This window comes from Silurus aristotelis, assembly GCF_946808225.1.
Source record: "Silurus aristotelis genome assembly, chromosome: 21".
NCBI classification, from domain to species: Eukaryota; Metazoa; Chordata; class Actinopteri; order Siluriformes; family Siluridae; genus Silurus; species Silurus aristotelis.
In genome coordinates this window covers 17839900-17861699 of record NC_139594.1, presented here as the reverse complement: position 1 = coordinate 17861699, position 21800 = coordinate 17839900, and the positions used below count along the sequence as shown (strand labels likewise).

The window sequence follows — 21800 nt, the reverse complement described above, 5'->3', positions numbered from 1 at the left end:
TTCAGCTTCTGCAGATTTGGGACTCTGAGCGCAGTTCACGCAGACGTTACCTGTTGCAGAGGCTCGTCGATGAAGTTAGAGCCCGTCAGACGCCGGTCGATTTTGATGGCCTTCGTCTCCTGCTTCAGCTCCTCTAAAGTCTGAGGAAACAGGAAAAACTCTGGAATTGGGCTGCCGGACACTTTCGGCTGCAAGGATTAGCTGAGAAAACTCACGATTCGTAGCTACTTTGATTACGTGCTAAAAGAAAACAAGTATAGACTTGAGTGTGTATTAAAGGAGGGTTTAAAAACCAGGACATACCAATACATCAACACGCCATCACCACAAGAACTCCTCATTGCTTATACATTCCCTATACACTTTATGGCCAAAAGTACTGTTCCACCTACATGTTCTTCATCCTAAAACTGTTACCACAAATCTGGATGCATGTCTTTGGATACGGAGCATCAAATTGCCCGTCACTTGAACTACGAGACTCAAACCTGTTCTCAACCTGACTCATGCGTGACGATGCCTCTGTTCACAAAGACAGCTCCGTGAAGATCCGCTTTACATGGGTTGGAACGGAAGATCTCCTACTGGACACCTTTAGGGATGAATGTGAACCCTGACAAGGCCTCTTTATCTCACCTACATCAGGACCTGACTTTACGAACACCCTTGAGGCTAAATGAAATCTCACATGAATCTCTACAAAATCTAGAGGAACATCTTCCCAGAAGAGTGGAGCTTATTATAAGAGTAAATGGAGACTAAATGTGGAATGGGATGTTCAAAAAGAAGCACAAAGCAATCTTATAGTCAGGTGTTCAATCTTTTGGCCATAAAGTGTGGGTAGGATGGATATTAAATGACTTGAGTAAATAATTGACTAATTAATCTGTAAATGAATCAATCAATTATTTATGAGGGTGTCAATTAAAAACCTGAAGAATTAATTTTTTCCACTAAAGGAATCTGGATACTGGAAAAACTTTTGGTACGAATCCATGTAACATTACACACTTAATTTTATAATATATATATTTATGCAGGTCTGGGGTTCGAGCCCCGGTATCGCCAGGCTGCCACTCTTGGGCCCTTGAGCAAGGCCCTTAACCCTCTATGCTCCGGGGGTCCCTTACGAGGGAAATATCAAGGTCCGTGACGTGGGGCCGCCTTCCCGTGGGCTCACCACCTGCAGGAGGGACCGTAAGGGACGGTGCCTTCTAATAGCAAAATACTATATAGTAGAATAAAATACATAATTATAATGTAGAAGTATAATGTTTAGCAGAAAACTCATTTTCAATGTGACTTTGTAACAAAAAACCCCTAAAATGCTAATTAAGTAATTGAATAGTGAATTTCGCATTTGGCTTGTATTGTAAAACCTTTCCTCTGATTGCAGAGCAAAACGGGGCTCACGTTGTTATTTTTCCTTCCGGTCTCATCACGTACCTTCGTGATGCCTGTCGGGGTAGGGGGCAGGTAGGAGTGTTCACATTTCTCCAGGTGTTTTTCCGAATTTGTCTTCCCGAATAAAAGCGTGACAGCGAAGCCCCTGTAGAGGAGGGAAGAAAAGATAGAAAACAGAGGCGTTACTACAGAAAGTGGATGAGAAAGAAAAAAATAATTAAATGAAAAATAAAAAAGACAGCTACTTACCCGCCGAGAAAACAGAATATATAAAATGGCAAATAAAATATGGCAAAGGGTCCGAATGTGATGAGGAAAAGCAGGACCCCCAGACCTCCCCATCCCCAGATGGACAGACTGGCCTGGAAAAACACACAAAATCACATAGAATACAGATTAACATGGCAGAGGTAGAGCTGTAACCACCTGTAGACAGAACAAACGTCTGTTTTAGTTCATCTTTTTTCTTGCACTACAAAAGGCCTGTTTGAAAGAAGCCTTGCGTTCAGAAGACCAATGGTTTTCTGTCTCTCTGAAACAAAGACACACGAACCAGTGTCATATTTTTTCCACTGAATCATATTGCAGTGTGTTGAATCGAACTGCATTGTAATCGGGGTGAATCGGATCGCAAGCTTCAAATGCATCTTTACAAATGTAGCATATCGTTGGCTATGCATCGAGATGCAAATCGCATATCTCCCTAATTTATATACCTTTACACAGCTCGAACCTGATTGGCTCAATCAGCGTCCGATACCTTTTGTGCACTTTTCTGCCAAACGGCTTCGGAATCAGACGCTACAGGCTGATTGGCTGCTGTAATTCCCTTTGCTGACTTTTTCTGCAACATTCTGGACACTGTAACCGATCCGGTCCCTGCCGAAAGCAGCTGAACACTATTATTATTTAACGGCCTTTTTCTTTGCCTTCGCATCCCAGAGCGTGGACTGCCTGAAGTCAGCAGTGCGGAGGAAAGCAGGTGTTGAATTTGAACACTACAGAGGCGGCAAACGGAGAAAATCTGATCCAGACATCCATCAGTTTCTCCGAGCGCAGCAATCCAGCTGACTGAGCACTTTCGGATTTATTTTTAAGCACCGCACAAGGCTTACTTAGAACATGGGTGTGTGTGGTGGGGAGTGATCGTGGCAGACCTCCTTCCCTTATTATATAGCTTTATAAAGTGGCAACTTTATTTTAATAGCAATTAATAGTCCAAAAAAAATTCTTGCAACTACTAATAAGATACTAATAACAAAACAACTGTGATTAACAAAAAAGCATCTCAGACTCCAGAAAACACCACACCAAGGTGGATGCGCTACAAAAGCAGAAGAGAAGGTTTCACTACCCTAAGCCAAAAACATGAATTTGAGGCTACCAAGTCTAATCATTCCGTCCTGGTTTCTCTCACTTATGTGCTCACGTGATGTTTTCTTGCACAATTGTGTGTGTGTGTGTGTGTATGAAAATCCTAGAAGGTCAGCGAGTTCTGAGACAGTTCCGAGTTCACATTCATCCCTAAAGGTGTCCAGTAGGAGATCTTCCGTTCCAACCCATGTAAAGCGGATCTTCACGGAGCTGTCTTTGTGAACAGAGGCATCGTCACGCATGAGTCAGGTTGAGAACAGGTTTGAGTCTCGTAGTTCAAGTGACGGGCAATTTGATGCTCCGTATCCAAAGACACGCATCCAGATTTGTGGTAACAGTTTTAGGATGAAGAACATGTAGGTGGAACAGTACTTTTGGCCATAAAGTGTATAGGGAATGTATAAGCAATGAGGAGTTCTTGTGGTGATGGCGTGTTGATGTATTGGTATGTCCTGGTTTTTAAACCCTCCTTTAATACACACTCAAGTCTATACTTGTTTTCTTTTAGCACGTAATCAAAGTAGCTACGAATCGTGAGTTTTCTCAGCTAATCCTTGCAGCCGAAAGTGTCCGGCAGCCCAATTCCAGAGTTTTTCCTGTTTCCTCAGACTTTAGAGGAGCTGAAGCAGGAGACGAAGGCCATCAAAATCGTTCTGACGTTCGACGGGAAGCCGAAGCTCTCGATCTCGACTTTAGGACAAAAAAAGGACGGAATTATGAAAATAAAATCAATTAACTCCAATGTGCATCAAGCTACCACAGGAGAATGATTAATTAATATATGCATTAATAATAATTTTATATTATTAAATAAATATTGAATATTTATAAATGAAGAAATATATCCTAGCGCTCTCCGTGCGGCACGCAGTCTCGCGTGTAAAAACGAACAGCAATGTGTCTTCAGTGATTCGCCTCTAGAGGCCGCTCTCATAGTCACAGCGGAAACTATCAGTATGCATTTTTTTCCAGTGATCGACTATCAGTACCGATTAATTGGCAAAACCGATGAGCTCTAAACTTAAGATCCTCGCCTTTCAACCTCCTGCTGACTCAAGGATTTAAAGATCAAAGTTCGCTGAGAAGAAGTCGACACACAAAGCTAAAGAAAACATTAGGATAAAGCAAATCGGTCTCTCATACTTCCTGGCTCCAAAGATCTGTCCGATTTCCAAAAGTATTGGGACGACTGTCTTTTCCAGCCATATGTGCTTTTTCTCCAAGCTGTTACCACAGAATTGGAGGCACCCCGTTGTACAGGATGTCTATGGATGTGGTAGCAAAGTACAAAATCTTTTCTTCTCTTGAACAAGGAGACCCAAGACCTGTTCCAGCATGATCATACACCTGCTAAATTAAGATCTGCTTTACATGGGTTGGAGTGCAAGATCTCCTGCTATAGCTCGCCAACCATATTTACCACCTGAAAAATAAAAAATTTACAACGAAACACACCCCTTTAGGCCATTTCCGAACTAAAACGTAGCTTTTCAAACATGCTTTCCAAAGCGGATTCATTTGAAGACGGCGTTGTGGTAAAGACTTTAAAAAAACGATGACGCATTTTTAAAGGAAAATGATTGTTTGAACGCGGAGCGTTTTAAGAAGAAAAATGCCGTTTTCAAATGTATCGGTATCAAAAGCCTTTGTTTTATTACAAATATTTGTAAAAGATTTTAGATTCTAGAAAAGCCAATAGGCCAATAATATTTAAACACAAACATTTTTCAATAGCCCCCCTCCCCCTACCCCATACTAATCCAGACCTGGAAATCCAAAATGCTGGATAAAAATTCAATCTAAACAGAATCTAGTGGCACTTAGTATAATAGCAAATGGAGAATAAACGTGGGATTGGAAGTCAAAATCGTATAGTCTGGTGTCCACAAACTTTTGTCCACAAATCCGAGTTCCGAACGATCGGATCTGAGCCTATTGTACCGATTCTCTCAATAAAAGATCATAAAAAGCCCTAAAACTAAGAGCGAGCATGTGTCCAGTCAGCAGACTTCCTGTTTTTGTCAGCGCAGGAAAGCCGGCCTGTTGCATCACGAGGCGCAGTCCTGACCTAGAACTTCTCTCACTCTCACTCACACACACACACGCACACACACACACACACACTCTACACACTAAACATTATACACGCATGTCACACTCCTTTTTTTCAAAAAATGCAGACATGACTCAACCGGTTTCTAACTACATGGCAAACCTTTACAGCAGCTCTTCGCTTTTTTTTTTCCATGATAATCAGAGGAAAGTCTGCTAAACAAATGATGTTCTTTGATCAAAAGTGAGCCAAGATATGATTATTGAGTCTCTGTGGCTGATAAACTCCCGACTCAGCGAAAATAATCTTGAAAGAAAAAAAAAAAAACTTGTTCCAGCTCCAAAACAGAGTTGAGAAAAAGTCAAGATGACCTCACACTTCACCTTTCGCTTGCTAGGCTGAAGGATAGATGGATGAAGGGATGAATAAATGAGGCGTTCCCCTCTTTTGCAGCAGATACAATGTAGGCCTATTATTAGTGAGCAAACACAAGTCGTTCAGAGAGCAAGTCGAGTGAGGTTCTCACAAGACATGCCTCGAGCTCTCCAGCATGCTCGTGTGGCGCAGCGGGGCGAAGAGCAAACAAAGGACACAATGCAAAGATTTATTTTTCATTCAGCATTTGGTCTCAGAAAGAACGAGCAAATGGCAGAGTAATAGCTGCATTGTGGGGTTGCAAGGTTGCAAGTTCAAATCCCAGCCACACCAAGCTGCCAGTTCTGGGTCCCTGAGCAAGGCCCTTAAACCCCATATCTAGAATGTGTCTCACAGCTTCATAAGTTGGATTTTGCTCCATTTCCTTGATATGTTTCTACCAGGTTGTTCTTTGCCAGAACAGGTGGATCTAATGTGTGATGTCTAGGGTTGAGATGAAGAATGAAAGAAACCCTAAAGACACCAGAACAAAGCGATGGATAAAGGAACGAATGAATCACGGTGTACAAAATCTGATCGAGAAATGACAACACTGCAAAAATCCAAACGGTCTGTACCGTGATGACGTCCCAAATCCAGCGGAAGACGTGTGCATAAACACTGCATTATTTGTAAGCTAGCAACTTTTTGTGGAGTGGGCAAGTCTTAAGTCTTCTCCGATCACGTGATGAGAACGCTTGATCCTCACATCCTCATTTAAGGACGAGGATCCTTATCTAAGGCCTTCCTTATGGACAATAGTATTGGGACACCCGACCTTTCCAACTGTGTTTTTCCCCAAATACAAAAGTTGGAGACACAATTGTCTTTTGAGGCGCAAAAAAATTTTTTTTTTAATAAAATAAAAAAATAAAAAAACGTTCCCACCAGCCTCGACAGCACAGGATTCTCTGGAAATGTTTCCAGAATTCAGAAGAAAAAAAAACCCAGAAAGTGTGGCTGCTTATAGAGGGTAATGTACCAGAACTGATTAAAAAAATCCTCTGGTGGTTAAAAAAAAATCCTCTACTAATAAAAAACGAAAAAAAAAAACACTATTGATTAAAAAAAAAAGCGTAAAAAATAACCTACTTCTCACACACACACACACACACACACACACACACACACACACACACACACACCCCTTCCTATTTAACTTTAAAAAAAAAAAAAAATATGGTGTAAACAAAAACAAAACAAAAACAAAACCCTTTACCAGTAAGCAAAACAGTAAAAAGAACTGTTTAAAAAAAAAAGGAAATAAGAATAGATTTATTTATTCCATAAACAAGAAATTAGTCAAAAAAAAAAAAAAAAAACCTTAATCACTTTTCAGTAAAAAATAAAAATACATGTTAAAAAAAAATCCAATACAAAACAATACAAATAAAAATAAAAAAAACTCTACCAGTAAGCAGAATGGTTAAAAAAAAGTTTATATAAAAAAAAAAACAAAAAAAAACTTTTTGCCAAAATATAAAAATTCCTTAAAAGAAAAATACTAAATATTATACACTAATATTATATACTAAAAATTAAATGCAGCGAAAAGTAAAAAGTGGGTTTCAAAAAACAACAAAATATACAAGTTCTATATTGAGTGAAACAGCTATTGTACACATTTCCTAATGACTTTACTGATCTCCAAGGAGGAGTATTGTGTGTGCTGCAACATATGGTGAATATGCTATTTTGATGAATGGCTCGAGATAAAAGGTGAAATTTGGAGATGAAGTGAAGACAACAACAAAAAAAAAATAAGTGAAATAAAAAAAGAGAGAAACAATGAAAAAAAGAAAAAAAAACAGGACCAGGTGATAACTCCAACAGCTTCATTATAAGTGAAGATGCAACGCTCTCTCTCTCTTTCTCTCTCTCTCGTTACCATCTGTGTGCGATTCGGAGAAGCAGAATTCTACGGATAAAATAATTTAGGAAACTCAAGCATCATTTCGATTTTTTCATTCAGCTTTGCTCTGCAATCATCAATAACTGCTTTAACTCATCAGTGCTGGAAAGTGACCACGTGATCATCCATTATAATGCTCACCTCGAGCAATTCTTTACCTCCACATCCTGCACTACGATTGCATGTCGCTTACCTAGCCGTGGATTGTAGAGCTGCAGCTATCGATTATTTTAGTAATTGATTATGAGCGATACTAAATAGTATTCACAAACTATACCTAATTTTTTTGGTTCATCTGAATTGTCTGTGTTTTTGATTTGCTGACTTGTTGATGCGTTTTCATGTTTGTTAATTTGTTTTTCTGATTTGTTGATTTGTTTTTGCATTTGTGGATTCAGATTTTTTTCTGATTTGTTGATGCGTTTCTCCCAATTTGTTCATTTGCTTGTCCTGATTAGTTTTTTTGTTTTTGGATTCGTTATCACATTTCACGCTGGCTGATAACCATTTATCAGAGCTGTTTCATGATTTGCAGCTGTGTTAGGGTCTCTCTAAACACCTACCGGACAGAACACACACTCGGTTCCTGACTACATTATGGCTTTCCCATGGGATGACTGACGGGCGCATTACCATCATTAGGAGCGAGAAGTTACACAGCTGCTAGAAGCTGTAGCTGCCTCAGAAATGATGCGTGCTCGTCTGCTTTACGAGCTAATCTATATTTCCTCGACCGTCACCTGAGCTATAAAAGGGCCATTACCTATTGAGCCCATCCTCTCAGCAATTTATGGAGCATAGCTGATTAAGTGTGTACTGATTAGACAGAACACAGAGGTCAGGCTTACAGAGACTCCTCGTAAGCTGATTACTGCCTGGGTGGACGATCGAGTCCTAGCCTGTGTATCCCTATGGACCAAAAACAGAGCTAAATACCAGACTCTAGTCCCCAGATACGGACTTTTTCCTGCTTTAATTATCGCAAAAAACCCCAAAGCGCCCGGAATCAATTAATGATGGGAAATGATTATTATAATTTTGGAAAAACAAATTGAAAATAAATGCAAGTCAGCGAAGTAAATCTAATGCATTTAAAACATCACTCAACCTGGAGGTGGAACCTTAGTGGTTAAAGCATTGAATTCTCAATCCAGCAACAAGAAGCTGCCATTCCTGGGCCCCTGAGCAAGGCCCTTAACCGCACCTTTGAATAATAAAAGACCGATATAACATCGTCTCTGGAGAATGTGAAAGGTGAGGATTGTTAGTGACTGTTTACGAAATAACTCATCTCACGTGCACAATGCGCCAAACTGAGGTTACCTGGGATGTAACAGGAGAACAAACATCAGGTTACTACTGCGATCAGCAAAAAAAAAAGCACCCAATGTGGGCTTCTGCTGTTGTAGCTCCAAGTGAGTTATTACCTCTCTTACAGCAGTTATAACCTGACCTAATTGCCACTAAAAGTGTCAAAGAAGTGACTGGTGTGAGAATCATCCCACTCTGTGCAGCTGAACGTGGTTCCACATGAACATCTGAAAGATCCAAGAAGTTCCTGAGCAACTCGAGAACTTTGAGGATGGATCTGGATTGAAATTACCATCAACAGGCTGCTACAATGCCAAAGGATTCCCTTCCTGGTTCCTCTTAAGGTTTCTTCTGCCATGCAGAGGTTTTCTCTCTTTATTTATTTAAAGCTGCTTTAGGACAATTAAGTGTCCACGATCAGCTGATGAGGTAAAATGAAAATGATGGAACTTCAACGAATAGACATTCAGAGCCATCCAGATTTTAAAATCTGGTTCCTTTTCTCATATCGGAGTTTTTCCATCCAAAACCGAAGCTCACGTGTTACTGATACAGATGCAAATGCAGTTCGGACTTTTCAAGTAACGAGCGATTGTGTACGATGCTTGAGGAAACATCGTTACCAGAAGAATCGTTGGTACGATTAAAACCGTAATACACTTTAGGAACAAAGGGTATTCTAAGGAAATCTTCACCAAGCGTTCATACTTAAAAATACAGCCCTTTTGGCGTTCATATAAACGACCCTCGGCTCGACCCGATGCGCATGAGCCCCTGAGCGAGAGCAGATCATGAGATTAACATTAGTGTTTCAGCATATTTAATAAGTGCTCTATAAATACTTCGAGTGGATCCAGGGCTTTGTGTGTATATTAAGAAAAAGAAAAAAAAGGTGAGTCGGAGTTTACAGCTTTAACGCTAATGGAAAGCACTTAATGTGGCGCTCCGATAGAACAGGTGACAGCTTTTTAGCGATCGCAGCGCAGGCGGCATAGGACACGCTCGTGCTTTTAACCGAGTCCTGACAGGGAAAAAAAACATAGAAATTACGGGATACGTCAGGCTTACCTATACCGGTTTTAATCATGGTTGCCAGATCTTCAAAACTTTTGCAAGTCGATTGGGTTTAATATTTCTCTCTTTCTCAGTACAATGAAAACGCTGAAAGTTAAACGATTCTGGTGGAAAAAGTAAATAATAGGACAATAAGTGTGTGTGTGTGTGTGTGTGTGTGTGTACACAGTAGGGGGGGTAAACGGTACACAAAATGTACAGTTCGCGACGTACCTCGATCTTTAAGTCACGGTTCGGTTTGATTCGCTACAGTTAAGGGTTAAGAAATGCAAAATTGCTTGGCATTTTTTATTAGCTTTGTTTATTATTATTAGCATTTGTGAACAACAGTTTGCATTTTTATTGTATTTATTCAATTGGGTATATTCATAGCGCTAGGCAGTGGCGCTGTGCTACTCGACCCGTACAGGAAACACAAATTTGTACTGCACATGTGAACTTTTGCTCAATGTTTTATGACAATCTAGAGGTATGGATTGATAATCAATTTATTTAATATATTAAAACAGTGTGTGGCATTAATTTGATTTATTTTATTTCTATATATTTTCTTTTTTTTACCAAGCAGTCATTTAAAAAAAATTTTTTATGTAAACTGCTGACTAAATAAACTTGAGGTCTGCCACTTTATGTTCTTGAGGGAACTCCGACTGTAACTATGTTCTGCAAGTAAAAAACTGCATTCGATGTTCAACATGGACCTCATGGTAAAGACTTTCTGAGGATTTGAGAATTACAATCGTTGCTCTCCACAAAGATGCTGAGGTTGTAAGAAGATCAGTAACCCCCTGAAACTGAGTTACAGTACAGTGGTCTTCCAAGACGGGTCTCCTCTCAGAACAGACCTCACAAGGGTCTATCAAAGAAGTTGAGACCTAGTGCTGTGCGTCAGGTGTAGAAACTGATACAAAAAAACCAGACTCATGAGTGCTGCAGCATTGATTTAGAGTTTGCAGAAGGTCTGCATGTCGGTGCTCAGACCAAACGCCACACACAGCAACAAGTGAAACTGCTCACAAGAAACCTGCAAACATTGTTTGCTGAAGAACAACCTGTCCAAGAGCATGAATTACTGGAACCATGTCCTGTGGTCTGATGAGACTAAGATAAACTTGTTTGGCTCAGATGGTGTCCTGTGTGGTGACACCCTGATGAGGAGAACCAAGAATATTGTGTTCTGCCTAAAGTCAATCATGGTGGTGGTAACATCATGGTCTGGGGCTGCATGAGTGCTGCTGGTACTGGCGAGCTGTGGTTCTTTAAGGGAAACATGGATTTCAACATTTACTGTGACATTCTGAAGCAGAACATGATGCCCTCCCTTTATTCAGAAACTGGGCGAACGGCAGTTTTCCAACATAATAAAGCCCCCAAACACACCGCCATGATGACACCTGCCTTGATGTGGAAGCTGAAGGTGATGGAGTGGCCAAGTATGTTTCCAGACCTGATACCCTATTGAGCACCTCTGGGAATCCGCATGCAGAAAGTGGAAAAGCGCAATGTGTCCAACATCCAGCAGTGGGAGAGTGGAAGAGGATCCCAGCAACAACCTGTGCAGTTCAGGTGAATTCCATACCCAGGAGGATTGAAGCCGTGCTACATAACAATGATGCTCACACTTTAGACACAGTTTTGACATGTTCACTGAGGGTGTACTAACTTTTGTTGCCAGTTATTTAGACAATAAATGTCTGTTGTTATTTTTAGAGTACAGTAAATCTGTACTGTATACAAACTGCACATTAACTACTCTAAAATATATCCACGGTTCATTTCTATAGTATTGTCCCTTATGATGATAATAAAATTGTTGCTGAAATGTGAGGGGCGATACTGTATATACATTCATACACAAAATATTACCAAAAGTATTGGGTCACCTGACCTTTCCTGTCATATGTGGTTCTTCTCCAAACAGTTACCACAACACTGGAGGCATACAATTGTGCAGGACGCCTTTAGATGCGCTAAAATAATAAATAAAACAAATTTAAAAAAATTTGTGTTTAAACTTGTTCCAGAATGACAATGCCTCTGTGCACAAAGCAAGTTCTATAAAGATCTGGTTTACATGCTTTGGAGAGGAAAATCTTGGGTGGCCTGCTATAGAGCACTGATCTCAACCCTACTGAACACCTTTGAGATGAATGTGAACGCTGACTTCACCCCAGGTCTCTTCACCTACATCAGAACCTGACTTTACTTGTGGCTGGTGACCACAAATGTCTACAAACACACTCCAAAATCTACCTTCACTCCAATTCCACCTGCCGCGATCATTACTAACGGATTCGTGTAGCTTTCTTCAGTCATGCATTTTCGTCTGCTAAATTGCAAAGACAAGAACGATCCTGTTGCGTTTTGTTCCCGTGTGCTGATTCGCTAAGCTAATCAGCCAATCTGAGATTTCTTTCTTGCTGACGAGCTCCGCTGCTGACTCGACACGCAGAAAGACAAGACAAAATGCGGTCCGACAACAATCAACGACGTGGAAAAAAACTTCCTGCCAAGTTCTTATGATTTGTTCTTAATCTAGTCTTATATATTTAAGAGAACGAGAGGAACCTTTGGGAACTGTGTCGTTAGTGATCCTTCAACCAGCGGTAGTTTATGCTACAGGTAGACTCCAACACCAAATCCTGGTAACCAGGTAACATTTAAGCAATTTTTTGTATTACATCTTAATAATTAATAATAAATAAATAAATAAATAAATAAAAGTCAGCATCGTATATCATCCATCCTCTGCCCCGATTTCTAAACATCGGCATCGGCCACGGAAAACCCATATCAGTCGACCTCTAATATTTTATTTATATAAATATAAGTTCTTATTCAATATTAAAATAGAAGAGGAAGTGAAAAGAAGTAAAAGGCTTTTTTCCACCACAAACCTGCAATGACTTCAAAGTGTTACATCACAGAAAACTGATGTAATACTGACACGTGCAGTAGAAAAAATATGATGTCATTTAGTATCACGACGTTAGATCCCTTTTAAATCCCAGTGATCCGAAGATCATTTATATACACATATATACAAACAACCCGAATATCATTTATATACACATATATACAAACAACCCGAATTCCAGGAATGTTTTTTGAATTTGAATAAAATGAACATCACTTAAGCCAATATTTTATTCAAAATAGAACATAAAAATGTTAGGCACAAAATTAGCTCATTTTAAATGTTATGCCTGCTACGACACCAAAGAGCTGAAAAAGCCAGACATTTTGAAAATATTCAGCTGGAAGAACTTCTAGAGGCTAATCAAGTTCATTCACATCAGGTCTGTAACATGATTAGTTATAAAAGGGAGGTCTTAGAGAGGCAAAGTCTCTCAGAAGTAAAAGATGGGCAGGGGCTCTCAAATCTGTAAACGAGTGCGTAAAAAGATTGCGGAATACTTTAAAAACAACGTTCCTCAACGTCAAATTGCAAAGGCTTAGCAGATCTCATCATCTACAATACATGACATCATCAAAAGATTGAAGCGTGAAGATTGTGCGCAAGGGACGAGGCCGAAGACCTTTGTTGGATGCCCGCGGTCTCAGGAACCTCAGACGACACTGCATCACTCATCGGCATGATCACTGACGTTACTAAATGGGCGCAGGAATACTTTCAGAAACCAGTGTCGGTAAACACGATCCACCGTGCCATCTGCTATATCATGTACAAAAGAACCCATATGTGAACATGGTCCAGAAGCGCCGTCGTGTCCTGTGAGCAGAGATTTAGCTGGGGACTGTTTTAAAGTGGAAAAGTGTTCTATGGTCAAACGAGTACAAATTTGACATTCTTATTGGAAATTACAGGCACCATGTCCTCTGGGCTAAAGAGGAGTGGGATCTTCCCAGTGTTTTATCAGCGTTTGATTCAAAAGCCAGCATCTCTGATGGTATATGGGTGCATTAGTGCATACGGTATAGGCAGCTTGTATGTATTGGAGGCACTATGAATGCTGAAAGGTATATAAAAAGGTGTTCTTTAGACAACGTCTATTTCAAGGAAATCCTTGTGTATTTCAGTGGGACGATGCAAAACCACATACTTCCTCATAACATCTAAGGGAGTTTTTCCTTGCCACAGTCACCATGGCTGCTCATCAGGGATAAACACACACCATTCACCTTAAATGTTGATTTCTGTGAAGCTGCTTTGAGACAATGTCTGTTGTGAAAAGCGCGATAGAAATAAACTTGACTTGACTACTGCAGCTATTAAAAAAAAGCATGGCTTTGTAGTAGAAGAGTCCGGGTGAATTGGCCTGCAGTTCAGATCTTTCACCTACAGAGAACATTTGGTGCATCATTAAACAAAAAAATAACTCTTCAGCAGCTGGAAACCGATGTCAGGTAAGAATGAGACCAAATACCAACAGCAAAACTCAAAAATCTCATAACCTCTCAATGCCCAGACATCTTCAAACTGTTTTGAAAAGAAGAGAAGAAGATGCTACACCGTGGTAAACATTCCCCTGTGCCAATTTTTTTGAGACCTGTAGCAGACATCAAATTTGAAATGAGCTCATTTTGTGAATAAAAGTGTAACATGTCTCCGTTTAAACGTTTATGTTCTCTATGTTCTTTTCTGAATAAAATATCAGCTCATGTGACTTGAAAGTCTTTCAGTTTTCATTTTATTCAAATAAAAAAACGTCCCAACATTCCCAGAAATTCGGGTTGTACATAGACATAAGTTGGTCACTAAATCTCATTTAGTCCCCGTTTGCTCTTATAATAAGCTTCACTTTTCTTGGGGGGATGTTCCACTAGATTTTGTGGAGATTTGTGCTCATTCAGCAACAAGAGTGTTAGTAAAGTTGGGTACTGATGTAGGAGAGAAGGTGAGGGAGGTCTGAGGTGCAGTTCACATTCATTTCAAAGATGTTCAACAAGGTTGGAGCTCTATAGCAGGAGATCTTCCACACTTCCAACGTCTTGTAAAGCCGATCTTTATGAAGCTGGCTTTGTGCACAAGGGCATTGTCATGCTGGTACAGGTTTGGACCACCTAGTTCAAGTGAAGGGAAAATTTTATTTACTTTGTGGTTACAGTTTGGGGAAGAACCACATATGGCTGGAAAGTCCAGGTATCCCAATACTTTTGTCGATATGGTGTATATGATGCGAGTGTATATATATAAAGACAGGGAGATCGAAATGCATAAAGAATCTAGTTTCAAACTCTGACGACAGTTCAGCTCTGTACAGACGTGAAATCCCTGTAAGCCGGTTCGACACGAATTTCGCTGCCGCAAACGAAAAGCTCACGTCAGGCGCAAGAATTATGATCGCGAAAGATCGCGTCCAGGAATAGTTTAATCTTGCCAAAAACAGAATGCGAACGCTGCTATGACGCTATGAAACCCACCGATATATGAGAATGCCATTAGATTGCACCAATAAATAAAACACACAAAAACTCTTTCCAGATCCAAGCAAATGTTCTCATGAAGTTCATGTCTGTTACGGCTGATAAAAGTCATGTGACACGAGATTACCGTAGAGTTGCGAAGGGGTGCCAAGTTTACGAAAACCATCCATAAAAAAATTCATCTGAAGAACTTTGGAAACAATATAAGATGAACACTTTCCTGGAATTTATAGAAATTGATTAGAAATGTATATAAAAATATCATAAACAGTTTGTTTGGTCATAGGCTGACATGCATCATTTAAAATGGAGAAAACAAAAGAAATTTTTGACTTTGATTGAATTGTATCATTTTGTTGCGCAACAGCTTACAAGGAAGGAAGTTTAAAACAAACGTATGTAATAATTATGTAATTTATGTGAAAATACACACATAACTGACATTATTTTCTGACATTATTTTGTGTGCAGAATTCAAGATATGGTGTGTCTTGTGTCATGGAGGAACACACACACTGCATGTACGGGTGCATGTCATAGGTCAACCTGTACTTTAGTACATTCCCGGATTACTTTTAGAAACCCATATGTGAACATGGTCCAGAAGCGCCGTCGTGTCCTGTGGGCCGAGACTCATTTAAAATGGAAATTTGACGTTCTTGTTGGAAATCACGGCCGCCATGTCCTCCGGGCTAAAGAGGAGTGGGATCTTCCCAATATGTTATCAGCATTCGGTTCAAAAGCCAGCATCTCTGATGGTATGGGGGTGCATACATGCAAACGTTTTAGAGCAACATACACTCCCCTCCAGTTTATTTCCATTAAATCCCATGGAAAGTTTCCAGTCTTATAAATTCCTAGAATTTTGCAACCGGTGGGACCACGTTTTACGAATCACGAACCAGGAAGTCGACTGTAATATGAACAGTGCTGCACAGACTTCATGATCAAACCAGAATAAACCACCTGGTTACCCGATTGAGCTTTTTAATCGTACTGTCCTCAGTGAAAGACAGAAAATATTAACAGCTGCTCAATTCTCAAGAAGTTGAGATCTTTATTAAGGACCTCTTAGGAAGTCTCCCCACAGTCTCCTCTGGTTTGTTCATTGACCAATGATAAACCCATAAACGTGTAAAAGGGGTAAAGACGTTTTTTTTACTTGCACAGTGAAATTCTTTCATTTTTTTTTACCGGCGATGTTGAAAAGCAGAGGGTCAACCATGATACATCACCCCTGGAGCACAGAGTTAAGAGTTAAGTTGAGGGCCTTGTTCAAGGGCCCAACAGCCGCAGTTTGGCGATACTGGGGCTCCAACCACCAACCAGATCAGCAATCCGGCCTTGAACACTGAGCTACCACGTCTACACGTATATACACAGCAGGGGAAGTGCTGAAATCCTAATGAACAGAGCCTTCTCATTATCTCAGGTCCGCCAGGTCATTCCATTTATCCCTTTCGATCTAACGTGCCGCACCGATCATCTTCGAAAGACCTCAAATAATAACAAGTGGATTTCTATGGTGGAGGAAAAAACCTTGGTGAGATCTGGGCTGGTTATAGGGTTTAATCTGGTTTCTTGGTTTCCTGCTGACCTTTCAGATCACCTTGGTGTATGAGTGTGTTGTGTATAGTTGGTGTTTATAGTTCTATCAAGATATGCATGAGGAATGGAAAGATAAAGAGGTTGATAGGTTCATGTGTCAGCTCCGGTCACGATCTTTGAGAAAGCGGGTTGTGTTCGGGTTCAACATGGAAAAGAAGAAGTAGAAAAAAGGTTGTGTGTGTGTGTGTGTGTGTGTGTGTGTGTGTGTGTGTGTGTGTGTGTGTGTGTGTGTGAGGATTGGAAAGGACGTTATGTTGTGTTAGAAGCAAGTGGTGAGAATTTTACCCTGGAAACACTGGGTGTGTTTGTGTAATGAATCATTCATCTCCTACCTGGGCTTTCATTCCTGATCTAGGGTCACAAGCAAGTCAGATCGTGGAGCTAAACATCTAAAACAGTTTCAGTTGATCGTAGGAACCAAATTTCTGGATCGAACCCACACATACTGGGTCTGATAGGAGCTGCAGCGTTTCCATCTGGAAGTGTCAGAGCCACTATGGTGGATTGATAGCACTAGATCCAGGGGGATTAAGGCGGAAAGGGAAGAAAGGTTCGGATTACAGGATGATGGTTGTAATCCATGCATACCGGGTCTGCAGGATTATTTCCTGCACTTCTCTCCGTGTTTACCTGGTAGAGCTAAGCTAGCTAGCTCCAGTCTCGATCATGGAGGCTAATCCCAACTGGTGGCACAGAACACGGCGGAAAAACTCAACTCTTGTCTGCCCGGAAGCGTCCACTCACCTCGGCGAACATGGTGCGACACGTCCGAGCACGTCAGCCCCAGCACATTTTCCCCCCGCTGTCTCTCGGTGGCTTTTTTAATTTAGAATAGAAATAGAAAAGAAATGGATATTACTATTTAAAAGCAGCCAGGTTTCCTCCAGGGTCGCTGCCCTCTCCCACGAGTCTCCATATTGCTAAGGTTTACGTGCCGGATGCCCCGCCCACAACACGCCTAAGTCGCTTTCTGATTGGTCGGCAGGGTCCGTGACGCCATGCCAGTGCAAAGGCATTCAAACCCGAATATTATACTACTAATACAAATACTACTAATTATAAATCAACAAATAAAACACATTATCTATTAAAATCCGTTTACAAAAATAAATGATCTGTCTCTATTACACGACCTCCACTCCCTCCTCAGCCTGTGTTTCTTATCCTCTTTCAGGGGAAAGTCTTCACTCAAGGGAGACTCAAAAACCTGAGCGAAAGACACCAGATGACGTCATGCACTAAGATGGAGATTGACGTCGCTTTGTCGTTAAATCACATAGTGCTTTACCTGTTTCTTTAAACCTGTTAGAGACACTAGTATGGAAACTGTGCTTCCTTTTTTTTGTCATCCATCAGCACGTAACTTTAGAATTCGGTCCCTATTTCTAAAAGAGCTCACGAGTGTTAGGATTAAAGGCCTCCTATAAGCATTAATGGACACACACACTACAGATTTCATGATAAAGTAATCAAAATCAGATTTATGTTTGAATACAAACTACTGCCACCTGCTGGTATGAGGGAGTTCTCTTCTTTCACGCAAGCCCTGAACACACACGCTAGTTGGCTGTCGTCTGTCTGGTGTGTTCGACTTTTTTTTTGCGTGGATGCAGGCGAAGAAGGTCGGATTTCCTCAAAGCTAGTTCTTTGGCATCAGTTTGGTGTGTCCCTAACTTAATGGTTTGTAACGAAAAACAACAACAACAACAACAAAGGAATTAATTTTAATATCGAATAGAATAAGTGTTGATCATGATTGCATAGAATAGAATGGTTTTGTGATAATCGAGTAGAATTAAGTTTAGAATAAAATAGAACAGTAATATAGAACATCCAATAAAATAGAACATATATTTATAGAATAAAATGGAATGGTAGGGTGTTAGAGATCTGGCTTTACAAATCAACCGTTGTGGAAATTGTTTAGAATATCACACACTTGTATTTTCTAAAGGTGTGTGATCACTTAAAAAAATCAGGTTCAATAGTAAAATATCCTGCGCTAATAACCGTCTTAGATGTTTAGTTCCTGGATCTGGCGTGCTTGTCTCCCTAGCTCAGGAGTATAAAGCCCAGTGTTTCCAGTGTAATTTTCTCACCATTTGCTTTCCACATCACAGCACAATATTCTTTCCAACACACACATGAAACCTTTGAATTCTTTTTTTGCTTCTTCCTTTACATGTTGAACCCAAACACCACCCGGATTCTTCGTTATATTACATTACATCTAAGAAAAAAATGGTTAGATGAGACTGGAATCGCAGCAGAATGAGGTTTTACAACCAAAAATAAATAAATAAAACAGAATAATGATTCCGAATAAAGGAGTAAGAGTTTGTAATGGGAAAAAAAGGATTTGGTTATATATATATATATGTAATGCAATATAGAATAGAACAAAATCGTTATGATCGATTAGAACAGAATGTTTTATAAAACAAAACAGTTTTGTGATGTTCGAGTAGAATTAGCTTTAAACTAAAATGAAGCAGTAGAATCGAATTTCTAAGAATGGAATATGTTCAAAAGAGTAGCATATTGAACTAGACTTACATCAAAATATCTAAAAAGGAGAATAGAATAGAATAGAATAAAATAGAATAGTTGTAATACAGTAGTATAGAATAGAATAGAATAGTTTTACAGTAGAATAGAATAGAATAGAAAATAAATTAATATGATAGTTTTTTTAATAGAATATATACACACACACACACACACACACACACACACACACACACACTTTATATTTTATACCACACCATACTGCACACGGACACTTTATGGACAATCGAAACCACCTTAAATTGTTTAATTGTTTATTGTTTACTGTTGTTCAGTGTTTCACTCTTTACTGCCATAAGCATTTTTTGTATTTTTCTCTCACATATATATCTATCCTTATATCTTATATATTCTTATATTTAATTTTATATAGTTTTTATACTTTATTTATCAGTCTTCTTTTCTTTGTATTATTTTTCTCCCCTATCCTATTCCCTCCATCATAATAAGCATTTCACTGCATGTCGTACCCTGTATGTATGTGTATGTGACAAAAAAAATTTGATTTGATTTGATTTGATATGATATATACATATATATATATATATATATATATATATATATATATATATATATATATATATATATATATATATATATATATATATATAATTGTAGACACATAGACACACACACACACACACAGTCTATTTGTGAGTGTGAGAAAGGGAGCGTGTAAATAGAGTATATACCTGTCCCAGATTAAACAAGGCTCCAAGTGGGTCACACTGTAGATACGGGTGCAGATAAACATAATCCCAGGTTCCATCTGAGGCCCTGTAGGAGGTCACAGTCAACAGGTTCCCCATACATGAGCTGAAGTTGTCACTCACTCACTCACTTCCTACATCTCCTTCTTTCCCTGTATAGCTTCTTATTAGAATAATGCAAATGTAATGTTTCGGACTAAGCGTGATGCATGTTGACACTGCAGCACTGATAACACACACACACACACACACACACACACACACACACACACACACACACACACACACGAGATTCACGTATGGCTGGGTCATGACCTTCCACATGATTTTATCAATCACAAGGTAGAGCAAACTTTGAACCCTTGGGCACTTTATGGCAGCAATTTACTGTGTAAATCTTCAGGCTACTCTCACTTTCTCTTACAAACACCATCTTCAGAGATGATTAAGCAGCCAGTGGTTAAATATACCATGGTTTTATAAGTGTCCCGTTCTTTAAAAAACGAACGACAAACCTATCCGGTGAGGAGCATGATGAGAAATCAGACCATGGCTCATACATAAAGAAGAGAAGAGAAAAGAAAACTGGGTTAGGGTTAGTAGATCCAATCTGTAAAATGTGACTCCAGTAAAAGTAAAAGTGTCCCTTTGAACTTAAAAGCACAAATGTTTTTGCCTTCAAATGTACTTTAGTATCCAAAGTGCTATGATTTATTATAACTATAATGTTCCTATTATCATTTTATCCCAAGACTCTTTACCTAATCACCTCAGTTGATGTGAAAAGACTCTGTGACTCTCAGCACACTGATCTATTAATAGAATGATATTAATGACTCAAACACTGATTGATTTCTATTAAAATGATCATGAGCCCAATACTTCTAAACTAAAAAAAATCACGCAAATACGGACACGGGTGTTTGGCGAGTTCGAGTCTGGAGTGTCTTCCATCGTTTATTCCTCTCTAAATGTTCTGCTTGCCGTTGAACTGATGCTGAACTGTATGTTGGTGATGAGTAGATACACCAAGTTCAAAACAAGTTTCAAATAGAACGTGCGTGTTTGACCAGTTAAGTTTTTATCCACTTAAATAAAAAATAAAAAACATCTGATTTAAAAAAATGTGGTAAAAAGGAAGATATTCGATCGGAAATACTTCAGTACAAGTACAGATATGCAGAAAGCTTCCTAAGTGCAGTAATGAATAACATTTATTTCTTTACCGTCGAATAAAAATGTGGATTAAACTTTCTGCGATTTGCGTCGGATCTCCATAACGGGGTCAAAACGGCGACCACCGAGCTGATCTTCATCTCCGGGAGGATGACCAAGTCCACAAAACTAGTTGCACAGCCACTGATTAAATAGGACGATGTCGTTCGGCACACTGACTTATGAAGAGCGGTGCTTCCTGTGACTGTACGTGCAGCCTTGTGCTGCCATCTGCTGGCGTGTTACAAAACTAGTCTCGAAACGTTTTGATACCACCCTGTATGTACTAAAGATTTAGGCAGGTGTGAAAAAATGCTGTAAAGTAAGAATGCTTTTAAAATAGAAGTATTAATCGTTTTTTTTATTATCAATTTACAAAATGGAAAGTAAATAAACAGAAGAGAATTCCAAATCAATATTTGGTGTGAGCACACTCTGCCTGAAAACAGCATCAGATCATCTTGTTACACTTGCAAACAGTTTTTGAAGGAACTCAGCAGGTAGGTTGTTCCAAATATCTCAGAGAACTCACCACAGATCTTCTCTGGATGTAGGCTGCCTTGAATCTCGGTCTCTTTATTCAAAGACTCGATGATGTTGAGATCAGAATTCTGCGGGGGCCCAAACTATAAATTCCATGACTCCTTGTTTTTACACTGAAAATAGTTGATGACACCATTGATGACACCATTAATCCTTTCATAAAACCTCTACCATGCTTCACTGTTGCCTGCAGGCACTCATTACTGTGTTTGCTCTGCAGCATGTT

General features: G+C 39.6%; 1 protein-coding gene across 3 annotated transcripts in view; it reads right to left on the bottom strand.

The window, feature by feature from the left end:
- Positions 1 to 17489, bottom strand: part of snx13 (sorting nexin 13) — a 42195-nt gene extending 24706 nt beyond the window's left edge. For 2 of the 3 annotated variants that reach the window (XR_014530562.1, XM_083523574.1), the window contains exons 1-4: positions 17283 to 17477; positions 1654 to 1766; positions 1447 to 1549; positions 51 to 140 (exon numbers count right to left, since the gene is read on the bottom strand). Coding sequence is in view for 2 of the 3 variants with exons in the window: in XM_083523574.1 (XP_083379700.1) it covers positions 51 to 140; positions 1447 to 1549; positions 1654 to 1766; positions 17283 to 17294 (318 nt within the window). In the remaining variant the exon portion in view is untranslated. Of the gene's footprint in view, positions 1 to 50; positions 141 to 1446; positions 1550 to 1653; positions 1767 to 17282 lie in introns of all 3 variants that reach the window. The other variant, XM_083523575.1, reaches the window with a different exon arrangement.
- Positions 17490 to 21800: the final 4311 nt, after the last annotated feature.